Below are 24,916 nucleotides of genomic sequence, written 5' to 3' on the forward strand. Positions count from 1 at the left end.
CTGTGTTTCAGTCTCACGCACATTGCACGCGAGTTAACCACGCCCACTTATTTGCATGTCGCGGTATACACGGAACAAAAAAATCTGTTACGGTTAACATTTTCTACCGCGGTAATGATATATACCGTCATACCGCCCAGCCCTACTTTTTACTTAGACAATTTATGGCTTACACACTTTTAAGCAGCATATTCACCCGTGATGGGGAACACAATGCGTTGCTGTGTCTCAGTACTGAAAATGAAAGGGATCACATTCTTGAGCTGTGATGGGTCATAGTGACTGCAGTGCACGTGGTGAACAGGGCTGGCCAATATTACATCAACCAATATCCTCCATATTCAATGATTTTAAGTGCTTTTTATTTGGCTATTGCGTTTCCTAAAAATGAGATGTACTGATCATTTTTAATGGCTTCATAACCAATATTCAGAGATAACAAAAAGCATAAACAGAGCAATAACAAATTAATAACCAAAATGTATTTATTGTCCTATTTATGCTTCTTCAAACAATAACAATAAAATCAATTACTTCCAAAGTAAAACAGCTCATAATATTGCATAGAATGAGTAAAATAATAAATTCAGAGTAATATATACAGAATATTTTTTTTTTATTATTATTAATAATAAAAAAAGTTTAAAAAAGCCTGTTTGAATATTAAGTTACTTTTAAGAAATGATAACTAGCTAAATGTTCATTTAGAGGAACATTTAAAATATGCTTTCTTTGATTATTGTTAACTAGAAAACTGTGTTTTACATAACCGGCATTATCCACAATAAAATTAGCTACAATTTTGATGTGGTAAACAAATCAAAATTATTAAAGTAGGTTTAAAAAAAAAAAAAAAAAAAACTATTTCAGTGAGTCTACTCCGAAATGTCATGTTGAATTCAAAGTGCTACTTGTGAAATTTACTAGCCATTTCAGAGAGAAAATTGTTTTAAAATAAATCCTACACAAAATTGCCTTAAAAGGGTTCAGTCTTTGATTCAATGCTGACTAAATCTTAAAAGATTCAGTGAACAAAGACAGTGAAATTATGGTTGAAAATCACCCTTTTTAAGTCATGTAAAAGCGAATAGATATTGACAGTGACAGACAGCACCGGCGGCTCCCAGACTATTTTATCACCACCCAAAAAAACCTTTAGAGTTTTTTTTGGAGTAATCAACCAGTCTGTGTCCCACCCTCATCCACAATACCAGTGCAAGTCAAACTGCACTCACCATAGAAACCACCCATAGTATGTCATCCGCTTATAGTGATTGGAGGAGAGAAAGGGGCTATTGTTAAAAACTCTCAGAATGAGATGAAGAGCAAAGGACGTAACTCTTCCCCTGCTTTGGCACTGCCATCAAACAAACAGCGACAATCAAAACTCAAAACAGCGCTCTGTGGCACAACCGCACAAACTGCAAACCACTGGGAAAAGCCAGAGACTTTAATCCTTAAGCGCTGAAGCAATCGTGACATTATGTTCTCAAACGGTTCGAAAAAATGGTTTATGCATCCTGTGCGGGAAGACGACATCATTTTGTCCTGTACCCACCCACCTGTAGCATTACCTCGAAATGAGACGCAAGCGGGGCTTCCCCTCGGCAGCGGCCCTTTGCACGCTGGCAACAGGAAACATCTGGTATAATTAAACACCTCGAGCCATGCCCTATTAAGCATCAAACCCGATAAAACCGCACAGGTTAGGTCTCTTCACGGTCACTGGACACTTAGTTCCCACCAGCAACGATGCACAGGCTCACAGGGACACAAGCATGCATTTTTTTAGGCTGCCAATTATGTTGCAAAAACCACTATTTTTTTCACTATCTTGAAAAAGCATGATTTCGCACCATCAGTATAGACCTTTTCAGCGCTGCGCTCGTTGTCTTTTGTCTTCCGGTTTGTATTTCCACAGCGATCTTCCATATTTATGAATGAACAGCTCATTTTAAAATCTTCCCGGTCTACTGACATTTGTTAAGACCTCTGCTTTAAAAATTACACAGCTTGTGATGACTTGCGTTAACTCTACAATAAGTAAATCCATTCATTCACTAGCTAATTACTCTTCGACTAACCTGGGAAAACCAAGACAACTTCCGGCAAATTTAGATTTGCTCTGAAAGTTAGTCTGGCAAAGAGCTCATTCAAGCCCATTTCCAATCCGTCGAATTTGTGGCACTAATCAGAAACGTTGGGGCGGGCTTTACACGATGACGACAGCGCTGGGATTTTGAAGCAGATTTTGTAGCCTACATTACAAAGATGGATGCCGCCGTCGAACATCACTCGTTCGAATCAGCTATCGCGTCTGTTTTAAGCGGTTTGAACGTTTCCTTTTAGTTAAAAACCGAGCAGAGAACAACACTCGGAGATGTTTCTCCGCCGCTCTGCATCCGTCATCTCCTTCATCGCTCTGATTGGGTTTAGGTCTATCCGCGACGCCCGTTGGTGACGCCCCTCTGGAAATGATTTGTCTATGACGCTTTGCCAGACCATAACTCAGTTACAAGCCACAAGCAAACAGGAATACGTGCTAAAAAGGGAAATCATAATGTTGCTGGCTCTGCCAGTAATGAACTTCTGACCTTGTGGTCAGTGAGGCTACGAGAGGTCACTCACCTGACCCGACTCTAACCCTCTTACAGCTTGTTGCATCATGTCTGAGCAGAGCTTCTTCACATCACAAAATGACTCATACTCTCATAGTCAGCCTTTAAAATGCCCACCACGATGAGGCACAATGAGATAATTGCTCTGATCTAAACCACACTACAACAAGATGTGATGTACTCTTGAGTACAATCTTGAGTCCTCCTAACAAAAACTCGATAAGTGGGACATCTTTTTATAACACTTAAAAGAAGATATTGACCCATACTGACTTTTTATGACCAATAGTATTAAGTGTCTGACAACATTATTAAATTAAAATGATTTTTTATAGCTTTTTGATGCAATTATGGCTAAATGTTCATTAGCTCATACGAATTAAAACAAAAACTAGGCTTATATAACTAATATAATAGTACAAAAAGCAATGCTGATAAAAATTCATAAGATAATTACTCCTAATAGAAGTAGTAGCATTGTTGTTATGAGTCATGATATTATAATTGTGCAAAGTTGCTTTACAATTCAATTGGTCGCAAAGTAATTTTTCAAATTAATTTTCTCTTTCTCTAACTGGCCATCTAGTTAAACAGTACTTATTTATCATTTATTTGAGAAATAATGGCTATTTAATAAAAAGTACATAATTAGTTTCTTGTGTTAAGTTAAAAGTAAAAACACTAGTCAAACCATTCAGTCTTATCCTTGGTTTAAGAGCCTCTAAATATTTAGATAAATTAATTTTAATTTTTTGTGTCAAAATCATTCAAATTCACAGCAAATTACCAAATGATTAGTTCAGACCAATTTATGAATGTTTCAACCATGAAGTCAAGTAACTGTCAATCACCAGTCAAACATATTCGGGTCAATGACATGGCGTGCATATTTTTGTGTCCAAGTGCATTATTTGCTTTTAAAATAATTTGATAATTCGTGACATATATCACTTTATTCTATAAAACCTATTTAGTTTGAATTCATTTTTAGTACATTTAAATAACACATTATTTCATGTTCTGTTATCCTAAACCCTCCAAATTAAACGGTGTATTATTAATAATAATAAAAAATACTATGTCATCATTTTAGGTTTGAAACCTAAACAAATTTTATAAATATCAGTAGTTTAAAATCTGTTGAGATAATAATGAAAAAAAAATAGTTGTACAGCAATTTGTATAATTCTCAAATGTGAGGGTGGCACAACTGCAAACATAGCTCTTTTATTATAAATGACCAAGGCAACAGTAAACATGATGATGATGATGATGATGCATCATCCAGAGGAGCTCAACTGATCCTTCAATGTGGCGGAGTCAAGAGGTTTGTAGATCTCTCTCAAATACTGGTCAAAACTGCTCATTTCAAGTATGGGTAGGTTGGTACACTTCCCATGTCAGGTGGTACAACTACAGTTAGGGGTGGGCGCTATACCGGTATGAACGTGAATACCGGTATTATGTTGTGCCATGATATGGATTTTGCGATACCGAGGATACCGTATTCATAAATTCAAATTTTGCAGTTATATTGTTTTGTTCAATTTGGTACTCTTTACAACTGTTAACACTAATGACGATACAGAATCGAATACGCTGTTTAAGGAAGTGGCTGATTTGGCGCTTCATACGCGTGAAGTTGCTGAGGCGATTAACCGCTGTCCTGTGACGCGTTCAATGAAGGACCGTAACGTAGAACACATCGCTAGTGCTAAGCGACTGTTCATAAAGGATGCATATTTTGCGGTGGAATGGGAAATAACAAGGTAATAAAACGCAAGTTTGACTTTTAACTTGAGCGCAGCATTTTTAGAATGCCGTTTCATTTGCGAGACGCGGGTGCAACACCAAAACAAGTTCGTCAAGCACAAAAAAACTTTAAAGTTCCAGGCTACTGTATGTTTGAGATGTCATGTTTTCATGAAGGTTGAAAGGCTGAAAGCTGCTATTATTATCTTTGTTTTTACAAAACATTTACTGCTAATAATATTATCCACGTGGAGACATTTCCCCGCAATGTAACGTTAGGCTATGAATAACAGGACACGACACACACATAAGCGCGCGCATACACACACTGGTCCACTATCTTTGTGGGGACTCTCCATAGACGTAATGGGTTTTATACTGTACAAACTGTAGGCCTTTATTCTGTCTCCTTACACTAATGAATTATTTTGTATGAGTACTTGTATACTTTTAAGTTCTATTTATTTAGTGCTTTGTTCAATCTCAACCCATTATTTTATTTTTATTATTAAGATGTCTGCACAAGAGTTAACTGTAATCTGTGCAAACATTAAACTTAAATTAAACGTCTCGCTTTGGTCTACACTGGAAGTGTTCTGCTTGCTCTGCTAAAGCTAAACTATTATTACTAAAGCTGAAACTAAATAAAGAAAAAAACTATATAGAAATGTGTTTGCAAAATAAAAACTAACAAAACCATTAATGAAACTAGCTAAAACTAAACTGAAATTTAAAGCAAAATTGAAAACGATATTAAAATAAAAACTAATTTAAAAAAGCAAAACTATAACAACAGATAGGCTCTCACTCTGAAATCAATAAAGTCTTCATTCGCTGCCGGTTCTCATTATGACAAGACGAGCAAAAAGTGGAAAGACATAACAAGTGCATTCAGGCCTACCTCATGTTGCACGTTTGCACTTTTTGAGAAAAAAAATGGCATAATAAAAAAACACATTTCAGGTCTATGTCCAATGAAATGCCTCACCTTTTTCTAGTTATCTAGTGTTAAAATACATATTTTGCCTGTAATTTAACTAAGGTGTACTAAAATGTGATTCCAATTTTCTTTTTCTCATATCGCGATATAATATCGATATCGTCCGGACAGTGAAAAATATCGTGATATGAATTTTTGCTCATATCGCCCACCCCTAACTACAGTATATATATACATACAACTATTTGGTTGTACCACCTGACATAGAAACAGTGAAAAATAATTACTATAAACCCTTTGAAATGTTATTTAAAAACTAAAACTTGTTTTAACACATTGCTCATGACTCAAAAATATGCATTACATCAGTTTTGTAAAGATCTTTTGAAAAGCCCCTTTTTTGAAGATTTATTTGTTAATAGACCATTCAAAGGTAATTTCATGAACAACACATCTTCTTAAAATAATCACTTTCTTGTAGACGTCACTTGGTTTAATATTCAATGAATAAGGTCATACTATCACAAGAACTGTCAAAACAGTACAGACACCTGCTCAACCATAACGATGCTCAGCACACACACACACACACACACACACACAAGGTTAACTAATCAAAGTTCCCTTCAAGCCATCGTCATGACGTTTAAAACATGCAGATGTGCGCAAAAGACCCCACATCATACACACCTGTAGTTCCGATTTCCATTCATGAGGTCTCTGTCCGGTTCCGTCCCCGGCTCGCAGTAGACGAACTTCAGAAACTCTTCTTGGATCCCGACGGCCCCCCGAACCGGTTCCGTTAACCCAATGCGAGCGTCTCCTCCCGCGTTTCGAGCTCCTAATCCACCTTCCCCAGAGCCAGAAGCCCGTATGTTATATCAACGGAGGCCGAGAGAGAGGAGGGAGGTTCGGTGCCCCAGTAACGTTACCAGGCTCGAAAAATCTGTTCGGGATTTCAGGTTCGGTTGACAGATTGACGTTACGGCCAGCTAGCTAGACTGCTAAAACGAAAAGTTCCCCTCAGCCTGCTCAAATACAGTCCCGAATCGCTGTTTCTGTAACCGCGACGCCTTCAGAAACGCGTCTTTGGAAAGACTGAGGCGGTTTGTTGAGGTGTTATGACGTTATAGCGAGTAAAAGTCCACTTATGTCGCCTCCTCTCTTCGACAGCGCTAGCCTGCTACTGCTAGTGGCCAGGCTAACCAGCTAAGCTACATTCCCATCTGAGAGGAGAAAAAATCCCGTCAAACGCCGTCTTCTCTTAACTTAAAGTCCCCGATCATCACTGGCTTCCACGGTCGAAGCTAGCGGCCTTCCAAAAGCGTATATTCCTTTCGTTTTACGCCAGTGGTGACATTAAATAAGTTGAGAGTTGAACTCTCTCTCAGGGTTTCTCTTGACAGTCTCCGCGAGACTCGCTACGGCTAAATATGGAGCGTCTGATGGTCCGCGAGCGCGACGCACGGACCTGGCGCGAGAGCCGCGCGCTGATTGGCTGCGAGGGGAAGCGCAAGTCCGCGAGGGAAGGGGCGGGGTTTGAGGCAGCCTTCGAGTGACCATCATCATCATCATAAGCTTGTGCGAACAACTGATTAGGCCTCATTCATCTTGTTAAAATCTATCTATCTATCTATCTATCTATCTATCTATCTATCTATCTATCTATCTATCTATCTATCTATCTATCTATCTATCTATCTATCTATCTATCTGACTATCCATCTATCTTTTTATCTATCTATCTATCTATCTATCCATCCATCCATCCATCCATCCATCCATCCATCCATCCATCCATCCATCCATCCATCCATCCATCCATCCATCCATCCATCTATCTATCTATCTATCTATCTATCTATCTATCTATCTATCTATCTATCGATCTATCTATCTATCTATCTATCTATCTATCTATCTATCTATCTATCTATCTATCTATCTATCTATCTATCTATCTATCTATCTATCCATCTAACAACTTATTAGGCCATATTAATTTTGGCAAAATCTATCCATACATCCATTCACTGACTAATTTTACTATGAATTTTCTTGAATTAAAATACTGATAACATGAATTATGATGTTAACTCATTGAATTAACCAGAATAGGTGATACAAGTGATTTTAGCATTCGAGTCAATGCAATAACTTAAATTAATACTGATAACAAGAATTAGGGTGTTGATGCATTTAATAAACCAGATTGATTGATTGTACTCAGTTCTGGTTGGAAAAGGATGCATGAAAACAACAATTATTAAAGTCAACATCATGAAATCAAATTCGACCACATTCACGTTCCTGGTCTTTTTGAGCATGAATAACCGATTCATGTTATTCTTAAGAAAAACTTTGTCACTGTCATCATTTATCAAAATGTAAAAACTTTTTTTTTTTCCTCACTGAATATTTAGGTTTTTCTTGGAAATATAATATAATTCAATCCCCAGAACACCTCACATCTGAAACAGGACTCATCACAGTGTTTAATAAAAAACAACTTTTATTTTCTTTAAAAAATAATCATCCCGAACAAAGTCTTCTCACTATTACATACAGAGCCAAAATGACTTGCTTATGTCTCCATTCACTGAATCTATTGGGAAGTGCTATGATACGGACTGTTCTTTATCAGTGGCTTAATATTGCTTAGACATTGAGGTCGGGTGAAGTCCACTCTCCAATTACGCCGTTACACACCTCCCACAAGGTGCCTGTGGCTTTTGAGAGTCAAGTACTGCATCAGAATATTCAGTCTAAGACAGACCAGATCAACATTATACAGTGGGGGATCAATAAAAATCACCTCGTTGGGTTGGTAAAACCTAATATATAAAGGCATGTCTTTGTGTACATTTCATAAACATGAGTTAAAAATAAAAACATCTAAAAATCACTTTGAATTTCAACACAATTTTAGGTGCTTTGAGGCGTCTTCCAACAATGCCGCCTTGTGGAGATTCTATGCCACTTTTTAGGTTTCCTTAAAGAGACAGTTCACCAAAAATATGAAAATTCGGTCATTATTTATTCACCCTATGATCTGTTCTTGTACGGAGCTATGAAAAATGATGCCAGTGTCCAAATTTGGAATGACATAAGTGTGAGTAATGACTGAATTTTCATCTTAGGCCGAACTATTCCCTTCACAACAGGTGAGAAAGTATGGCATCAAATGTTAGTACGGGCACAGTCTTAACATGATTACTAAGAGGCTCCGGTTACAACACAAACTCAGTTTAAACATGCATTTCAAACATCCACCATATGACATGATTGCATGGCATAATGTTCCCCTAACCTGCGTTTTCCTGCATGCTCAGTGCACCAACGGGCATCAGGCGAGGGTAAATGTGCAATGATACTGGCAAGTGTGTTGTTGTGTGTGCATGAGTTCAATGTGCTTGCTGGGTAGGGATTGTGGCAGTGTTACCGACTATGGCGGGTGGGAGTGTGTGGTCATGTGACACAACAGCCTTCACGAGAGCAGTGGGTCACTATATACAAACAGGTATTCCTGCATTGTTCGATTTCTTGGTGGAGACAAACACATCTCATTCTCTTCAAGCATCTCAAACGTGCCGTGTGTCTTTCTATCGGACTGATCTCGGTGACCTTGTATTGCTTCGTTTACAGAGGTCAGTGGAAGAAACGTTTTAAAGGAAAAGTTCACCCAACAATAAACATGTACACAAACGCGTCATACCAAACCCTCATTATTTACATTATAACAGGGTTAGTCTGTGGGGATGTGTGTGTGTGTGTGTGTATACTGTATATATATATATAAAAACACACATACACAGTAGTCAACATTTTAAGTGGATTAAAAAAGTTAATCAAAGTTGTCCTAAGACAAGACCGGGTATTGTTCAAAATTCATGTATAACTTTGATGAAAGGTTTTGATCCACTTCTATATATATACACATACTCACAGAAATACACACACACACACACACACCACACATACATATCCATACGATTTGTGTACTGTATTCCAAGTCTTCTGAATTCACATGGTCGATTTATGTGAGAACCAGACAAAATAATTAATTATTAGCTCTCAAATCTCACTTGCAGTCACGTTTTAAATGGCCACATGAAGCGCAGGAACAAAAGTTGAAAAACAGTGAATAATAATTTCAATCCTGTTTTTTTTTCCTTACGCATAGCTAAAATATGACTTCAGAACACTTGGACTATAGCACGCAAGTCATGCAGACTCGTTTTATGATACTTGAATGGTGCTTTTTATAGTGTGTACTAGTGTTGTATTAAAAAGAGCACATATTGTGTTTCATGGAAGAAAGGAAATAATCCAGGGTTTGCAATGACACGAGGGTGAGTAAATGATGAAAGAAATTGTCATTGTTGGGTGAACTATTCCTGTAAGTTCAAGAAGATTTATGTGCACTGGAAAAGTGAGAGAAGAAAAAAAAAACAGGGTGAAATCAAACCCTTCCAGAAGAGCATAGAGGAATCAAGTAGAGACGAGGGCTCTTTTGAACGGTTGGCATCATGTTTGGCTGGTGCATAATGCTGGTTTGGGTGTTATGCTGATGTGAGAGTGCATGTGCAGGGAATGCACTCAGTGGTCCGTCTATCGGTACGCTAATTCGGCCACTCTTTAACTACTGAGGCGAGTCTAAATCCGATAAGCGGACACCGCTGCGACCGCTGGAGAGACACCTGCGTCTGCTACAGTTGATCACTGACAACACGTAAACGCTGGGCTCACGGTGCTTTACAACTAAAACTAAGTGCTAATGTACCATGTCTTTCACAAAAATAAACATTTTAAAAGAAAATCTCACAACAATAAAAATAATGCCAATGGAAGTAACAACAATTCCTCCACTTCGGGCATTTGAACTCTGGCATCGCCCAGACGGACAGGTTAAGAGGCAGCTTCGTGGTGACGTACAAAACGACAGGTTCGTCTGCGTTCCTTCCCTCCGTATTGCATACATACGTACATGTGGGAGTGCGAAGGTAGTATACACAATTAAATAAAATAAAAAAAGAGCATAGTTCAGCCAGACTCAACAAAACGCAAAGAGTGAGACTCCGTGTTCAGTTCTGTGGGCTTCACCGCACTGGTAGCACCAGGTGAACTGGCTCGAGGAGTGTGTGTCAGTCCGAAGCCCTCCGGCCTGATGAGGTGTGGCAGAGAAGCTTGGCTTAGGCAAAGTACATGGTCCTCAGGGTGTCGTGGTGAATCTGCACAGCTTTGGCCAGCGCTTGGGGATCCCGGCCGTTGCTCTGCCCGGAGACGTGGCTTCCCTCTCCGCTACAGACGAGAGAAGAGAGAGAGGAAGGTTTAACGACTGAGAATGAGACAAAATTAGAAACAGTAAAGGCCTTTATAATGTTCCAAAAGATCTCGATCTCAGACGAATGTTTCATCAAAGAGTCCTGAAAAAACAACTGTTCAACATTGATGATAATAATCAGGAATGTTTGTTGAGCATCAAATCATCATATTAGAGTGATTTCTGAAGGATCACGTGACACTGAAGACTGGAGTAATGATGCTGAAAATCCAGCTTTGATCACAGGAATAAATTACATTTTAAAATATATTCACATAGAAACCAGTTATTTTAAATTGTAACAATTTGCTGGAAAACATTGCAAAGGAGACAAGATAAAGAAATATTTAAAAAAAACTGTTTTATCTTATGTATTAACCATATTATCTTATTAATGCATTCTTCTCTTATTATTTGTTATTAATACATTTTTAATTATTTAAATGATTATTTGTTTACTTGTATTTATTTATTTTTTATTTCTTATGCATAATTATCATTTAATTCCCTTTTATGTAAAGAGCTTTTAATTACTATTGTGTATATAAATAAATAAACTTTAAGACATGTAGGCCAGTTCTAGAATCAAAGGCTATTCCAAAAAAAATATATATTTTTTTGTAAAGCATGTATCCTTTTTAGAAAAGGCAATCACAGAATGCATTGTAAAGAGCTCAATAAATAAAATAAATGCATAACGGCATGTAAAGTGAGAGAAATGTTGATTATAAACAATTATTCATTTAATACTGAAAGTTTGTGATGAAACATAAAAAATAGACTATTTTTTCCAATATTTGTCAATAGGAAAATTGACATCTTCACCCCTTAATAGAATATTATTAAAGATTTTCTAAGCATATTGCATTGTTAACGCAATGAAACACCATTTTCATTCCAACATCATTTCTGGCCAGCCTGTCATACAAAGAAATTATGAACACATGCATCACCGCATGCGTCACTTTTGAGGCTCCACCCAAATTAAATGCATTTCTAAGTAAGGGTATGTAATGCCTGACGAGGTGTCCATTGTCCACTTCCTCCACCGAAGTCCATTAATACCGGACAACGGACACCTCGAAGGGCATTAACCCGCTTATACCATGATCACTTGCCAAATAACACATTTTTAAAACATTCGTTTATATTTTAATTAGTTTTACAATCGAAATCTAAAGTTTTTACAAACAATAACTTGGTTTCCCTGGTTACGCCTGGCGGTTTATTTAGCAACCGGAGATATTTATAGTCCGCTCAGCTCGTAAAACCCTTCAGTTTAGCTAACTTACGAGCCAGAAAGTTAACGTCAAATTTTCCAAAAAGGTTAAAAGAAATAACGAAGTCGCTCATTGTTGTATTAGTAGGCTATAAGTTTGTTTTGATACAATAAATTGTAAACGGATACTTTGACTGCCTGTTGCGATGGTTACTCACATCTGATGTTATTTATTAATTTCGAACGGTAAACAGTCAGTTTCACCAGAACTCCTTTGCTAGGGGTCCTCTATCACTTTTTACTGGACACCCTGCAGCCAATCAGAATCGAGTATTCACCCAGACCATGGTATATAATGCAGTTTAATAATGCAGCACCTGTCATGCTCCTTATCCACCAGATGGTAGCGTGCCCGGAAAGCCACGAGCCGGGCGTAGTACGCAGGCGCTGGGATGGACACGGAGCGGGTACAGCGCACATACGTGTGGCACAGCTGGTACGTGAGGATCTGCAGCTCGTCGGCCGTGAAGCGGTTGTCGTCCCACAGGACGTAGTAGTGTGAGGGCCGGCTGGTGCCCTGGGACCGGGACAACAGGAGATCAAACCACATTCACAAGCACACAGCCACGAATGTTTGCACCAAGTCTGTGCGCTCACCTGAATCCCTGCGTGACTGCACAGGTAGAAATCAAACTCGAACGGATGCGTGATGCTGGTGTCAACTGTAGTTCCTGCTGGAATGTTCCCACTCTTCCCGATCTGAGCAAAACCACAGGAATTAGAATGAATTATTAGCGTTAACTAAAACTAAAACCAAAACCATAAAAAAATATACAATTTTATTTTAATACATTTTAATAAAAATAATTACATTATTACATTTTAATGGGGCGGTTTCCCAGACAGAGATTAAGCTGAGTCCTAGAATAAAATAACCTTTTAAAGCAGATTAACAGATGCTTTTAAATAGTCCTGGACTTAGTCTAGTCCAGAGTTTAAGGAGCTGATTTCCTGGAGGAAGACTAGAGCTACTCCAGCACTAAACTGAGGCTTAAACTAAACCTACGAGGAGGAAGGTTTAACTTCAGATTAATGTTGCTAAAAGAAGACACATGGATTACTCTCGCACACACGCACACTCTCTCACACTCTCTCACACACTCTCACACACTCTCTCACACTCTCTCACACTCTCAAACACTCTCACACTCTCTCACACTCTCTCACACTCTCTCACACTCTCTCACTCACACTCTCTCACACTCTCTCACACTCTCTCACACTCTCTCACACTCTCTCACACTCTCTCACACTCTCTCACACACTCTCACACTCTCTCACACTCTCTCACACACTCTCACACACTCTCTCACACTCTCTCAAACACTCTCACACACTCTCACACTCTCTCACACTCTCTCACACACTCTCACACACTCTCACACACTCTCACACACTCTCACACTCTCTCTCACACTCTTTCACACTCTCTCACACTCTCTCACACTCTCTCACACACTCTCACACACTCTCTCACACTCTCTCACACACTCTCACACACTCTCACACACTCTCACACTCTCTCACACTCTCTCACACACTCTCACACTCTCTCACACTCTCTCACACACTCTCACACACTCTCTCACACTCTCTCAAACACTCTCACACACTCTCACACTCTCTCACACTCTCTCACACTCTCTCACACACTCTCACACACTCTCTCACACTCTCACACACTCTCTCACACTCTCTCACACACTCTCACACACTCTCTCACACTCTCTCACACTCTCACACACTCTCACACACTCTCTCACACTCTCTCACACTCTCTCACACTCTCTCACACTCTCTCACACTCTCTCACACTCTCTCACACACTCTCACACACTCTCACACTCTCTCACACTCTCTCACACACTCTCACACACTCTCTCACACTCTCTCAAACACTCTCACACACTCTCACACTCTCTCACACTCTCTCACACACTCTCACACACTCTCACACACTCTCACACACTCTCACACTCTCTCTCACACTCTTTCACACTCTCTCACACTCTCTCACACTCTCTCAAACACTCTCACACACTCTCACACTCTCTCACACTCTCTCACACTCTCTCACACACTCTCACACACTCTCACACTCTCTCTCACACTCTTTCACACTCTCTCACACTCTCTCTCACACTCTCTCTCACACTCTTTCACACTCTCTCACACTCTCACACACTCTCACACACTCTCTCACACTCTCTCACACTCTCTCACACACTCTCACACACACTCTCACACACACTCTCACACACACTCATGTACATCTATCTTTATGAGGACATTCATTGACACAATGCAATCTCTAGCCGCTTACCCTAACCTTACTCATCACAACTAAGTGCTTAACCCGAACCCGAACCCTAAACCTAAACCTACCCATAACCTAATTATAACCTTATGTCTAAAACCAAGTCTTGACCCTCAAACAGGCCTTTAAAGGGGTCTCAGAAAGTGAGGACCGGCCAAAATGTCCTCACTTTACACTCTTTGTCCTCACTCCAATGGTCTAAAACTCAAACTAGTCCTCACAAAAATAGATACACTCTCTCACACTCACACACTCTCTCTCACACACACACACACACACACACACACACACACACACACACACACAGAATAACTACTATATTGTCCACCCACAGATTTCACAGAACAGTAAGGTAATACAGCTGATGATTTAATCTTACCTGAAGTTGTTGATGTGTGTTCATTTGCACTGAATTCATTACAAATAGATTTCCAGGCATTCATTTTCTCTGCTGATGTGTGGAGTTTTTCTCTGCCATTTGCTTTAAAAGAGTTTTCTCTTGTTCAGTAAAGTTTTTTCTGCTGCCATTGTTTCCTGTATGAATTTCTTCCGCTAAACACAAAGATATTTTGAAGAATGTCAGTTGATGGACCCCATTGACTGCAGTATTGTTTTCCATAGTATGGAAGTCAATGGGGCCCATTAACGGTTTGGTTTCCTTACATTCTTCAAAATATCTTCTTTTGTGTTCAGCAGAAGAAAGAAATTCATACAGGTTCGGAACAACTTGTGGGAGAGTAAATGATGACAGAATTTGTGTGTGAATATCCCTTTAAGGTCTATTCCTGTCTTAACTTAAAACCTGTCAGGGAAACCGCTCCCTAAAGTATAAAATCTAATTCAATATAATAACAAAAAACTATTATATAGTATAGTACATCCATGATACTAAATAAAACACTGCCTCTGGAAACGTCAACTTTAAAATGCTGTTTTTGAGAAACTCACTCGTTCAGATTTATCAGCGCAGAAGAGGCGTGTGTGGTGGCGTTTCTGCACGACTATGTATGTGATTCCCGGCTGGTAGTCTTTCTCCAGCTTGATGCAGGCGTCTCTGATGGCCAGCAGCTCGTAGTGCAGGATCTACACAAGGAAAACACGTGACAGATCACCATGAGACGACTAAAAGTGACAGCAAAGACATTTATAATGTCACAAAAAAAAATTTGTTGAAAAAAAAAAGTTTCCAGCTTTCCCCAAAAATATTAACCTGTTTTCGACATTGATAATTATCAGAAATGTTAGCAAATCACATATCAGAATCATTTCTGAAGGATCATGTGACACTTAATACTGGAGTAATTCAGCTTTGCATCACAGGAATAAATGACATTTTAAAATAAATCCACACAAAAATTTACATTGTAATCATATTTCACAATATTCCTGTTTATACTATATTTCTGATCAAATAAATGCCTCGTTAAACATCAAAAACATTAGATAAATCTTACCGAGCCCAGTCTTTCGAACTGTATTGCATTGGATTGTTTGAATGAATGATAATAGGGCCTTACTTGTGGTAACTGTCCCTCTGGAACACCGTCCCTGTAGAAGATGATTCTGGTGGGTTTGAAGCGGGTGGACTTGTAGAACTGGATGAGCAGCTCTCGCACCATGTATGAGAGGTCTTCAATAATCTCCTGTCTGGGTCGCTGGACTCGCACTGTGGCGCAGTATCTGCTGGGATGAGCGTCCATACTGCCCACAACCTGCAGAGAGCAATGGCAGAGGAGGATGTAATATAATATAATATAATATAAATGTAATGTAGTGTAATATCATATAATGTAATATAATATAATGTAATATCATATAATGTAATATAATGTAATGTAATAATGTAATATCATATAATGTAATATAATATAATGTAATATCATATAATGTAATATCATATAATGTAATATAATATAATGTAATGTAATGTAATGTAATGTAATATCATATAATGTAATATAATATAATGTAATGTCATATAATGTAATATCATATAATGTAATATAATGTAATATACTATAATGTAATAATGTAATATAATGTTATAATGTAATGTAATGTAATGTAATATAATGTAATATCATATCATATAATATAATATAATATAATGTAATATAATATAATGTAATGTTTTTTTTGTTTTGTTTTTTTATGACAACAAAAAACATAAAGGTCTCATACATAGACAATAACATGTAAACATGAAAATAACATACATAAGTGTGTGTGTGTGTGTGTGTGTGTGTGTGTGTGCATGTATTACTGGGTGTGCAAGTGGAAATAACTTAACAGAAGAAAATCTTACAGATACAACAGACATGATAAAAATGAACTAATGTAATGTAATGTAATATAATATAATGTAATATAATATAATGTAATATCATATAATGTAATGTAATATAATATAATGTAATATAATGTAATATAATATAATGTTATAATGTAATGTGATATAATATAATATAATGTAATGTAATATAATATAATGTAATATAATATAATGTAATATCATATAATATAATATAATGTTATAATGTAATGTAATATAATATAATGTAATATAACATAATATAATGTAATGTAATGTAATATAATATAATATAATAATAGGATAATAAAGTGTTTTCTATGTGAATAATATATTATAAAATGTAATTTATATGGTCAAAGGAGATTTTCAGCATCATTACTCCAGTCTTCAGTGTCACGTGATCCTTCAGAAATCACTCTAATATGATGATTTGATGCTCAAGAAACATTTCTGATTATTATCATTAATGTTGAAAATTTTATAATATTTTTGTGGAAACCGTGATAAATTTTTTTCAGGATTCTTTAATGAATAGAAAGTTCAAAAGAACAACATTTATTTGAAATGTAAATATGTTGTACCATTATAAATGTCTTTTTTGAAGTATCTTTGCAGTTATCAAAGAATCTTACTGACCCCAAATGTTGGAACGGGACCCTAGGGAAAAATATACTGAAATGCATTTATTTTATGCTAAGTATACTACAAATACATTTACATATTTATGTACTTAATATAAGTACCCTGGAATTGTACTTTTGCAATACTAAATTGATATACTACAAGTCTGCTAGATTGGAACAACTAATTTTGTACTTAATGCACTTTAGTTGTCAAGAAATAGTGCTAAAGATAAACTAAACTAAAGATATGTGCTATAGTGGAATTATTGCATGCATACTTTAAGTACACTTTGAATATCTTGCATTTAAAGACTGAAATTATACAGAGATCATACTATCCTTACTAATAGTGACATTAAAACACATTTTAGGCTTAATATTAAGAAATGTGCATCGTGCAATAAAGAAGTACTCCAAATAAAGTTTAATTATAATATTTATATATCAGTAAGTCTCAAGCAAAATGTCGGTAAATATGTTAATGGCTAGTATGAAACATTGTATTTTGATATAGATATTTTTCACTTGGGTAGTGTATGTATTAGATGAAAAACTACATTTCAAAAGTGGCACAAATTGAACGTTTACACGTGTGAAAAAAATAATAATAAAAAATGTTGCCAATGCAAATGTGTCTAGTCTGTTTCTGTCTCGTAAGCAACCGCCTAACAAAAAGCTCATCAAAACTCATCACTTGCAAAAAGAAAAAGACCAGAAAGAACATGACCAGCTGTTTTCAAATGTAAAAAAAAAAAAAGTGACAAAAAATAAAAACTGCATACACCAGAGCAATGCATGTCAGCATTACAAAAAAAAGAAAGAAATGCAAATAATGCGCAACAGACGGCGTGTGAAGGAAATCGGCCGGCCCTCTCGCACTAAAGTGAGAAAACCAAAATTGGTTTTCGTCAGCAGTTTACTTCATGTTCCCTGCCGCCACTCCCTCCACACACACGTTCTCTCCATCCGTCTGCGTGACTCAGGCCTTTGTCACCATCGCTTAGCAACCGGCAAACGAGAACACGCTTACAAGTGGTTGCATGCGCAGAGAGGAAGGTGACATCATTTCCTCCTCGTCTGTGAGTCACCGACGAGCTATTTTCCCTTTTCAAAGCTCCCATCCGGTCCTGTCCACGTCCCTTTCACTCCCGCATGTGTTCTGGGACACTTCCAGGGGTGTCAGCACCATTACGTACAGCAAACTGGGCGGCTCTGGGGGTGTAATTACAGCCCTCTATATAAGACTAAGACTAAAATGAAGTGCCTTTCGCCTCAGGTTGAGTTTTGGAGAGTTGTGTTACATTTATAACTTCATTATGTCCCAGATCAATAATAGCTCCTCTTGATATATCATATATTTGATGACAGGTTAATACAAGAAAGCTGCTAGACTAAACCATCCAAAATGATCAAGCATTTTTGTTCAGGCTTTGTGCATCTCATAGGGGTGTAACAATATATCGTGTCACAAAAATGCAACTATGTATCGTGGATAGTGACAATATGTATTGTGTATAGTTCACCCAAAATAAAAATTACTGTGTGAGAAATTTTTTCTAGTTTTCAGAGTTTTAGTGTCAGTACTACATTAAACAACTATATATAAATGTTGAATATAATGTCTAATAATGGGGGAATATTTGTAGGTCCTGATAATGCCAAATTTCTTATGTTACCAGTAAAAAGTGGCCTACATTATTTTAAATATATCTAGTCAGTGACAGAGGGCAAGCATATTCGTCTAAAATAATTCTGTATTTTCAGCTTCAGAATCATGAATATTTTTATTCTGGTGTCTCTGTTGTCCTGTTCATTGGGTTTCCAGCACCAAGTAAGCATCTCGTCTCTTCCCAGTCTGTCAGTAACGCTCTGTTTAGTTCCTGTCTCTATGAAGCCCCTCCTTCTGAAAAGCACACTGTGCTCTGATTGGTCGGCTGGAGCAGTGTGTTGTGATTGGTCGAGCGCTTCGAGTGTGTTTGGGAAATGTCCCTCCCCTAATTACCATAACCACCAGTTTAACACACTACTAACTAACTCATTTAGGCCCCGCCCCTTTATTCTGCGTATGAATTATTGAAATGAGGAATATTGTGACCTGTTCGTTCCCGGAAGAAAACTCAGACGTTTCAGGGAGTTCAGAAACAGTGACACTGATTGCAAACCTTTTTTCATGCTCAAACAGCATCATTACACACTAATAAATGCAAAAGAAAAGCACAATAGGACCTATTTAACTGTGTATTTGCCTTCCTGATATTGGTTAAAACCCAATGCTAAATTGCATCCAAACTACCAATCTACCCAACTACCACCAAATGTTCCTTTGACGTAATGTTTGTTATTGCTATTATTGTTGCATGATCTATTTCAGATAAACCTGCATCTAAACAGCACTTAAAAACTGTTTAGTTGTTTTGTCTCTACACGACTATCTTTTTACACTTTCAAAACAGTGTGATAGTGTTTATTCATGTGATGACAGATGATTCTAGCTTAAACAGCTTCTCAGCCCTACTTGGGTTTAAAATCTCATTCAAAATGCAAAAGAGAATTCATAAGAAGATAAGAATGTGTGTGTGTGTGTGTGTGTGTGTGTGTGTGTGTGTGTGTGTCAAGCTCACAGCAGTGATAGACGGCTTCTTCCCATCACCAGCCGGCGGGTGTGTAACATCTGCTCCGAGGAAGATCACTGGCTGCTGGAACACTGCAGACCTGCGCAAAGGTTCAAATACAGTGTTGATTCAGGCTGCGCGATTTATGGAAAAATGTTTCTGATAAAAAATGCAATTGTAATTTAAAATGCGATAAAAAAAGAACATCTAGGTTTGCATGTGGTTGTTTGAAGGGCAGCACAATTTTGTCCAATAAAAACTCGTTTTTATTTTATTCTTTATTTATTAAAACTAATAATAATAAAAAATAAAAACAAATTAAATAAATAAAATATAAAAAGAATAAAAACAAAATATTACAATAGTAATTTTCTTGGTTTGTTTTATTTAGTATGTTTAATATTTTTGTTATAATAATAATTTTAATAATAATACATACAATATAAAAATATGAAAGTAATGTTTCTTTTCTTTTTATTTAGTTTTTTTTATTACAAATAAAATAACAAACAATAACAAATAAATAAAATGTAAACAATAAATAAAAACAAAATATTACAGTACTATATTTCTTATTTTGTTTTATTTAGTATATTTTTTACATTTTATTAATAATAATAAATACAATATACAAATATTTCAAAATATAACAAAAGTAATAGTTATTTGTTTTTATTTTGTATTTTTATATATATATTTTAATAATAATACAAATAACAACAAATACAATATATAAAATATTACAGTACAAATATTTCTTATTTTGTTTTTAGTATTTTTATATTTTATTTACTATTATAATTATTATTAAATATTAAAAAAAATATAATAGCAACAATAATAATACAATATAAAAATATTAAAAAAACAGAATAAAAATAATATATATATATATATATATATATATATATATATATATATATATATATATATTACAAAACTATTACAAAAACAAAGTATAACAAATATTTTATACAAAAGTTATTTTGTTTTTATTTAGTACTTTTATATTTTATTTATTATTATTATTAATAATAAAAATAATAATAACTATAACAACTTTCATTAAAAGTATTGCTAGTATTGTAAAATAATTCTCAATATTGCTAGTATTGTAAAATAATATATATTTTTTTTATTTAAGAAAAATAATATAATAACTATTATTATTTTATCTTACAGTACAACTGTAAAATTACAATACTAATATTTATGGCTTTCGTAATTTCTTCATTTCAAACATTAAACCATTAACGTTTTATGTTGACGTAAAACTGCGGGGAGGTAAAAACAGTGTAAGCATGCTTTACTCAGAAACACACAGCACATATACTGTGTGCATTTAACATGAATACACCCTCAAAGCCATATCATGATTCCAGCTAATCGTGGAGCTCTAGAGCCCAAAACACATCGGTTTTCAATAGCTTTTAATCAGTGACAATTTTATTATATGTGTTGCCTATGTGATGCTTCTTTTTCAGATTAGATCTTTTTCTCTTTCTGTGTTCTGTTTTACATTGTGTTGTTTTAACTGTGCTATATAAATGAAGTTGCTATTGCTAGTGTGAATGCTTACAGTTTAATCCAAACACATCCAGGCAGAGAAACTTCAGTAACACTCTCACCGTTGATGCGGGACCAGGATGTTGTTGATGCCGCCGAGTTTGACGTTGATTTTGAGGCAGAGGTTGGAGAGCGTCTGAGGGGAGGTTTTCACCACGTTCTTCACCTGCACACACTGAGTGGCCATTCCTAGAAGAGTGTCTCCGACACGCTTCACTTCCGCTGCACAGATCAAGCGTGAGTTGGTTAGTCTGACGGCATTCGGCAGGAGGTTCGGCTCTGTGTGCGACGCTCTTACCGTAGACGGGTGTTTTTCCCGGCAGGATGACGATGATGAGCTGCAGTCCAGAGTAGGTGTTCTTCAGGTGCCTGAACATGGGCTCCACGCTGTCGGCTCCCTGTGCGTACTTACAGAAGCACGGCTGACCCTGGATGGGCATCCCAGCATCCTTTGAGATCTTACGCAGCTGGTCGGTGAAGTTCCTGAGGAAGAGATCGTCACAAAAATTACCACTGAAGTGTTTATAGCGCTTTTATTCTGTAATCTATGCGGGCGTCCTTACTTGAGCACCTCTTCCCGACACTGTTTCTGTGGGGCGAAGCAAGCGATGGCCCAAACCTTGATCTCAATGCCGTTGTAGAACTGCTTTCCCCTCATATCCCACACACCCTGGTTGGGAGTCGCGATGGCACGGTTCTGTTCAGAGAGAATTTAGAAATGTCACACTGGAGGTGATGATGATGCGTCATCACGGGAGTCTCTCCACACTGGAAGTGTCAATTCTGCACGTCAACAGTTATGCATTTGGCAGATGCTTTCATCCAAAGTCACTTTGCATTGAAAGTTTTTGATGAATAGAAAATCATTTTTATGTTTTTGAGAGTCTCTTCTGCTCATCAAGGCTGCATTTATTTAATTAAAAATACAGTAAAATCAGTAATATTGTGAAATATTATTGCAATTTAAAATAACTGTTTTCTATTGCGAATATATTGTAAAATGTAATTTATTCCTGCGATTTTCAGCATCATTACTCCAGTCTTCAGTGTCACACGATCCTTCGGAAATCATTTTAATATGATGATTTGCTGCTCAAGAAACATTTCTGATTATTATTAATGATGAAAACAGTTGTGGTGCTTCATATGTTTGTGGAAACTCTGATACATATTTATTTTTTAGGATTCTCTAATGAATCAGAAGTTCAAAAGAACAGCAATGGGATCTTTTGTAACATTATTATCACTTTTGAACAATTGAATGCATCCTTGGTGAATGAAAGTATTTATTAAATGTATTTTGAATGGTCGTTTATCACATTTTCCAAAAATAATCAAAAAGCAATACTCAGAAATGTTTCTTGAGCAGCAAATCCTGCTATTATACTGATTTCTGAATGATCATGTGACACTGAAGACTGGAGTAATGATGATGAAAATTCAGCTTTGATCACAGGAATAAATGACATTTTACAATATATAACAATAAAAAAATAAATAAATAAAAAAAGCAATATTTCACAATATAAGTATTTTGATTAAATAAATGCAGCCTTGGAGAGCCTTTCAAAATCATAATTATTCCATCTTTTGACCGGTAGTGTATTTTATACGTTCATGCATTCACTGAGAATCGAACCCATAACATTGGCGTTGCAAGCGCCATGATCTCCTGTTTAATCTACAAGAACAGAAGTGGAACAGGAGCAGTGTGAGCGTCAGATTCAGTCTAAAGGCTCTTACCCGACCACCGTACTGCAGGATTGGAGCGGGAAGGACTCTGCCGGTCACCTCGGCCATGTCGTCCTTCACTTTGATTCCAAACTCTTGAATGTAGGGATCCAGATTAAAGTTAGCGTTCTTCATCTGAGCAAAAAAAAAAATTAAATTATGAAAATGTCTGTCATGCAGGCAATATGAACCTGCATTCACAACCCATTCCACTTCTGTAATGTGATGCATTATTGACTGAAACCGGATAGTCGAGAATGAGGGGAAAAAAAATATAATTTCATCCATCAGGAATTGATTTGAAAAGTTAGAAAAAGAAAAGAAAAGAAAATAATTTCAGAGGCAGAGCAAGTTATTGCATTTTCACAAAAGATTACAAAAACTTGCGGTGATGAACTGCAAACAATAAGACCAAAACTGTGCATTAAGAAAATAAATAGAAAAGTAAACATTGTCTGTAAAAGTCTACATTGAAAGTTTGTCTTACAATTAGGGCTGGACAATATTGGGGGGGAAAAAACGTATATTGCAATATTTTGTTTATCTATAGCAATATGAAAATAATTTCTCCAGATGACTTGAATAGCTCTATTTAGAAAAAAATAGTTAATCATTCTAGAATGATGGGGTGATTCTGTGAGCGAGTGAACCTGCATAATAAACTAATTTTAGCTAAATAAAATTATAGAACAAACAGTGCTTTATATTTTTAGGTAAGTCTAACAGAAATTGAAAGTAAGTAAGGGTAAAGTAAGTAAGGGTATCTAATGCTCGACGAGGTGTCCATTGTCAGGTATTAATGGACGACAGCGAGGCGTGCGTGTCGGACGGGTTCCTCCACCGAAGTCCATTAATACCGGACAACGGACACCTCGAAGGGCATTAACCCGCTTATATCATGATCACTTGCCAAATAACACATTTTTAAAACATTCGTTTATATTTTTAAGTAGTTTTACAATCGAAATCTAAAGTTTTTACAAACAATAACTTGGTTTCCCTGGTTACGCCTGACGGTTTATTTAGCAAACGGAGATATTTATAGTGATTGATAAATTGATATTATGGCCAATCACGCACGTCGACTGCGTCTGCGCAATCAAATGTAGAATACAACCACTGATCTATATAGAAGATCAGTGAATACAACACTGCATTTATTATATATGGTTTATTGCGCTATTCCTTTGAATGAATAAAATATAGAAATCCTTTACATTTCCCAAACAGCAGGCATCGTCCTCCAATAATGCGATTAAAGCGTTTCGACTGCACGCTCTGAGACACACATAATTTATTATATATGAAAATTATTATATACAGTGGCTTCTCCAACTTTTAGTGACGATTTTGTTATCTTCGACTTACGGAATGGAAACTCTGCTTTATATTCGCAATGTTATATGCGATATTCCAGTTTTGCTTCAATATTCAAGTTAAATTCGCAACTTTGGATGGAAACAGTGGACGACAACTTTATTGATCCTTACAGCCGAAGCTGTACACAGATGCAATGAAATGAGGAAAACAAATGACCAAATGCTCTTTCCATGACCACAAATCTGAGATCACCCAAAAGCAGCAAACCTTTGCATTAGGATGATTCTGAATTAAATGCAAGTTATCAAAGAAAATATATTCTTGACTCTCATTTGTATAATCAAACCTAAAAACAATTGGATAATTGCATGCAAAAAGAAAGTCCAAGGAGAAAGCACTGGCTTCCATCAAAGCTGTACAGCAGTGGCCAAAAGTGACGACCCTTCATCCAAATATTATTCAACATTAGAATAATATTGTAAGCAGATTGCGTAGTTGTGCTCAAAGTCGCAATGAAACAC

The 24,916-nt window shown here is 36.6% G+C and overlaps 2 protein-coding genes across 2 annotated transcripts in view; both read right to left on the reverse strand.

Moving 5' to 3' along the window:
- Positions 1 to 6,765, reverse strand: part of LOC130077886 (protein argonaute-3) — a 35,358-nt gene extending 28,593 nt beyond the window's left edge. The window contains exon 1 of the mRNA XM_056243299.1: positions 6,001 to 6,765. Coding sequence (XP_056099274.1) covers positions 6,001 to 6,019 — 19 coding nt within the window. The 5' untranslated portion in view covers positions 6,020 to 6,765. The remainder of the gene's footprint in view (positions 1 to 6,000) is intronic.
- Positions 6,766 to 10,035: 3,270 nt separating this feature from the next.
- The window catches only part of ago1 (argonaute RISC component 1), a 31,877-nt gene continuing 16,996 nt past the window's right edge, over positions 10,036 to 24,916 (reverse strand). The window contains exons 8-17 of the mRNA XM_056243298.1: positions 23,088 to 23,210; positions 21,908 to 22,041; positions 21,643 to 21,827; positions 21,407 to 21,566; positions 19,788 to 19,878; positions 15,747 to 15,941; positions 15,178 to 15,312; positions 12,510 to 12,611; positions 12,230 to 12,429; positions 10,036 to 10,611 (exon numbers count right to left, since the gene is read on the reverse strand). Coding sequence (XP_056099273.1) covers positions 10,503 to 10,611; positions 12,230 to 12,429; positions 12,510 to 12,611; positions 15,178 to 15,312; positions 15,747 to 15,941; positions 19,788 to 19,878; positions 21,407 to 21,566; positions 21,643 to 21,827; positions 21,908 to 22,041; positions 23,088 to 23,210 — 1,434 coding nt within the window. The 3' untranslated portion in view covers positions 10,036 to 10,502. The remainder of the gene's footprint in view (positions 10,612 to 12,229; positions 12,430 to 12,509; positions 12,612 to 15,177; positions 15,313 to 15,746; positions 15,942 to 19,787; positions 19,879 to 21,406; positions 21,567 to 21,642; positions 21,828 to 21,907; positions 22,042 to 23,087; positions 23,211 to 24,916) is intronic.

The sequence above is a fragment of the Rhinichthys klamathensis genome, unplaced genomic scaffold (genome assembly GCF_029890125.1).
Source record: "Rhinichthys klamathensis goyatoka isolate OS25496 unplaced genomic scaffold, OSU_Roscu_1.1 h1tg000784l_1, whole genome shotgun sequence".
Lineage (NCBI taxonomy): Eukaryota > Metazoa > Chordata > Actinopteri > Cypriniformes > Leuciscidae > Rhinichthys > Rhinichthys klamathensis.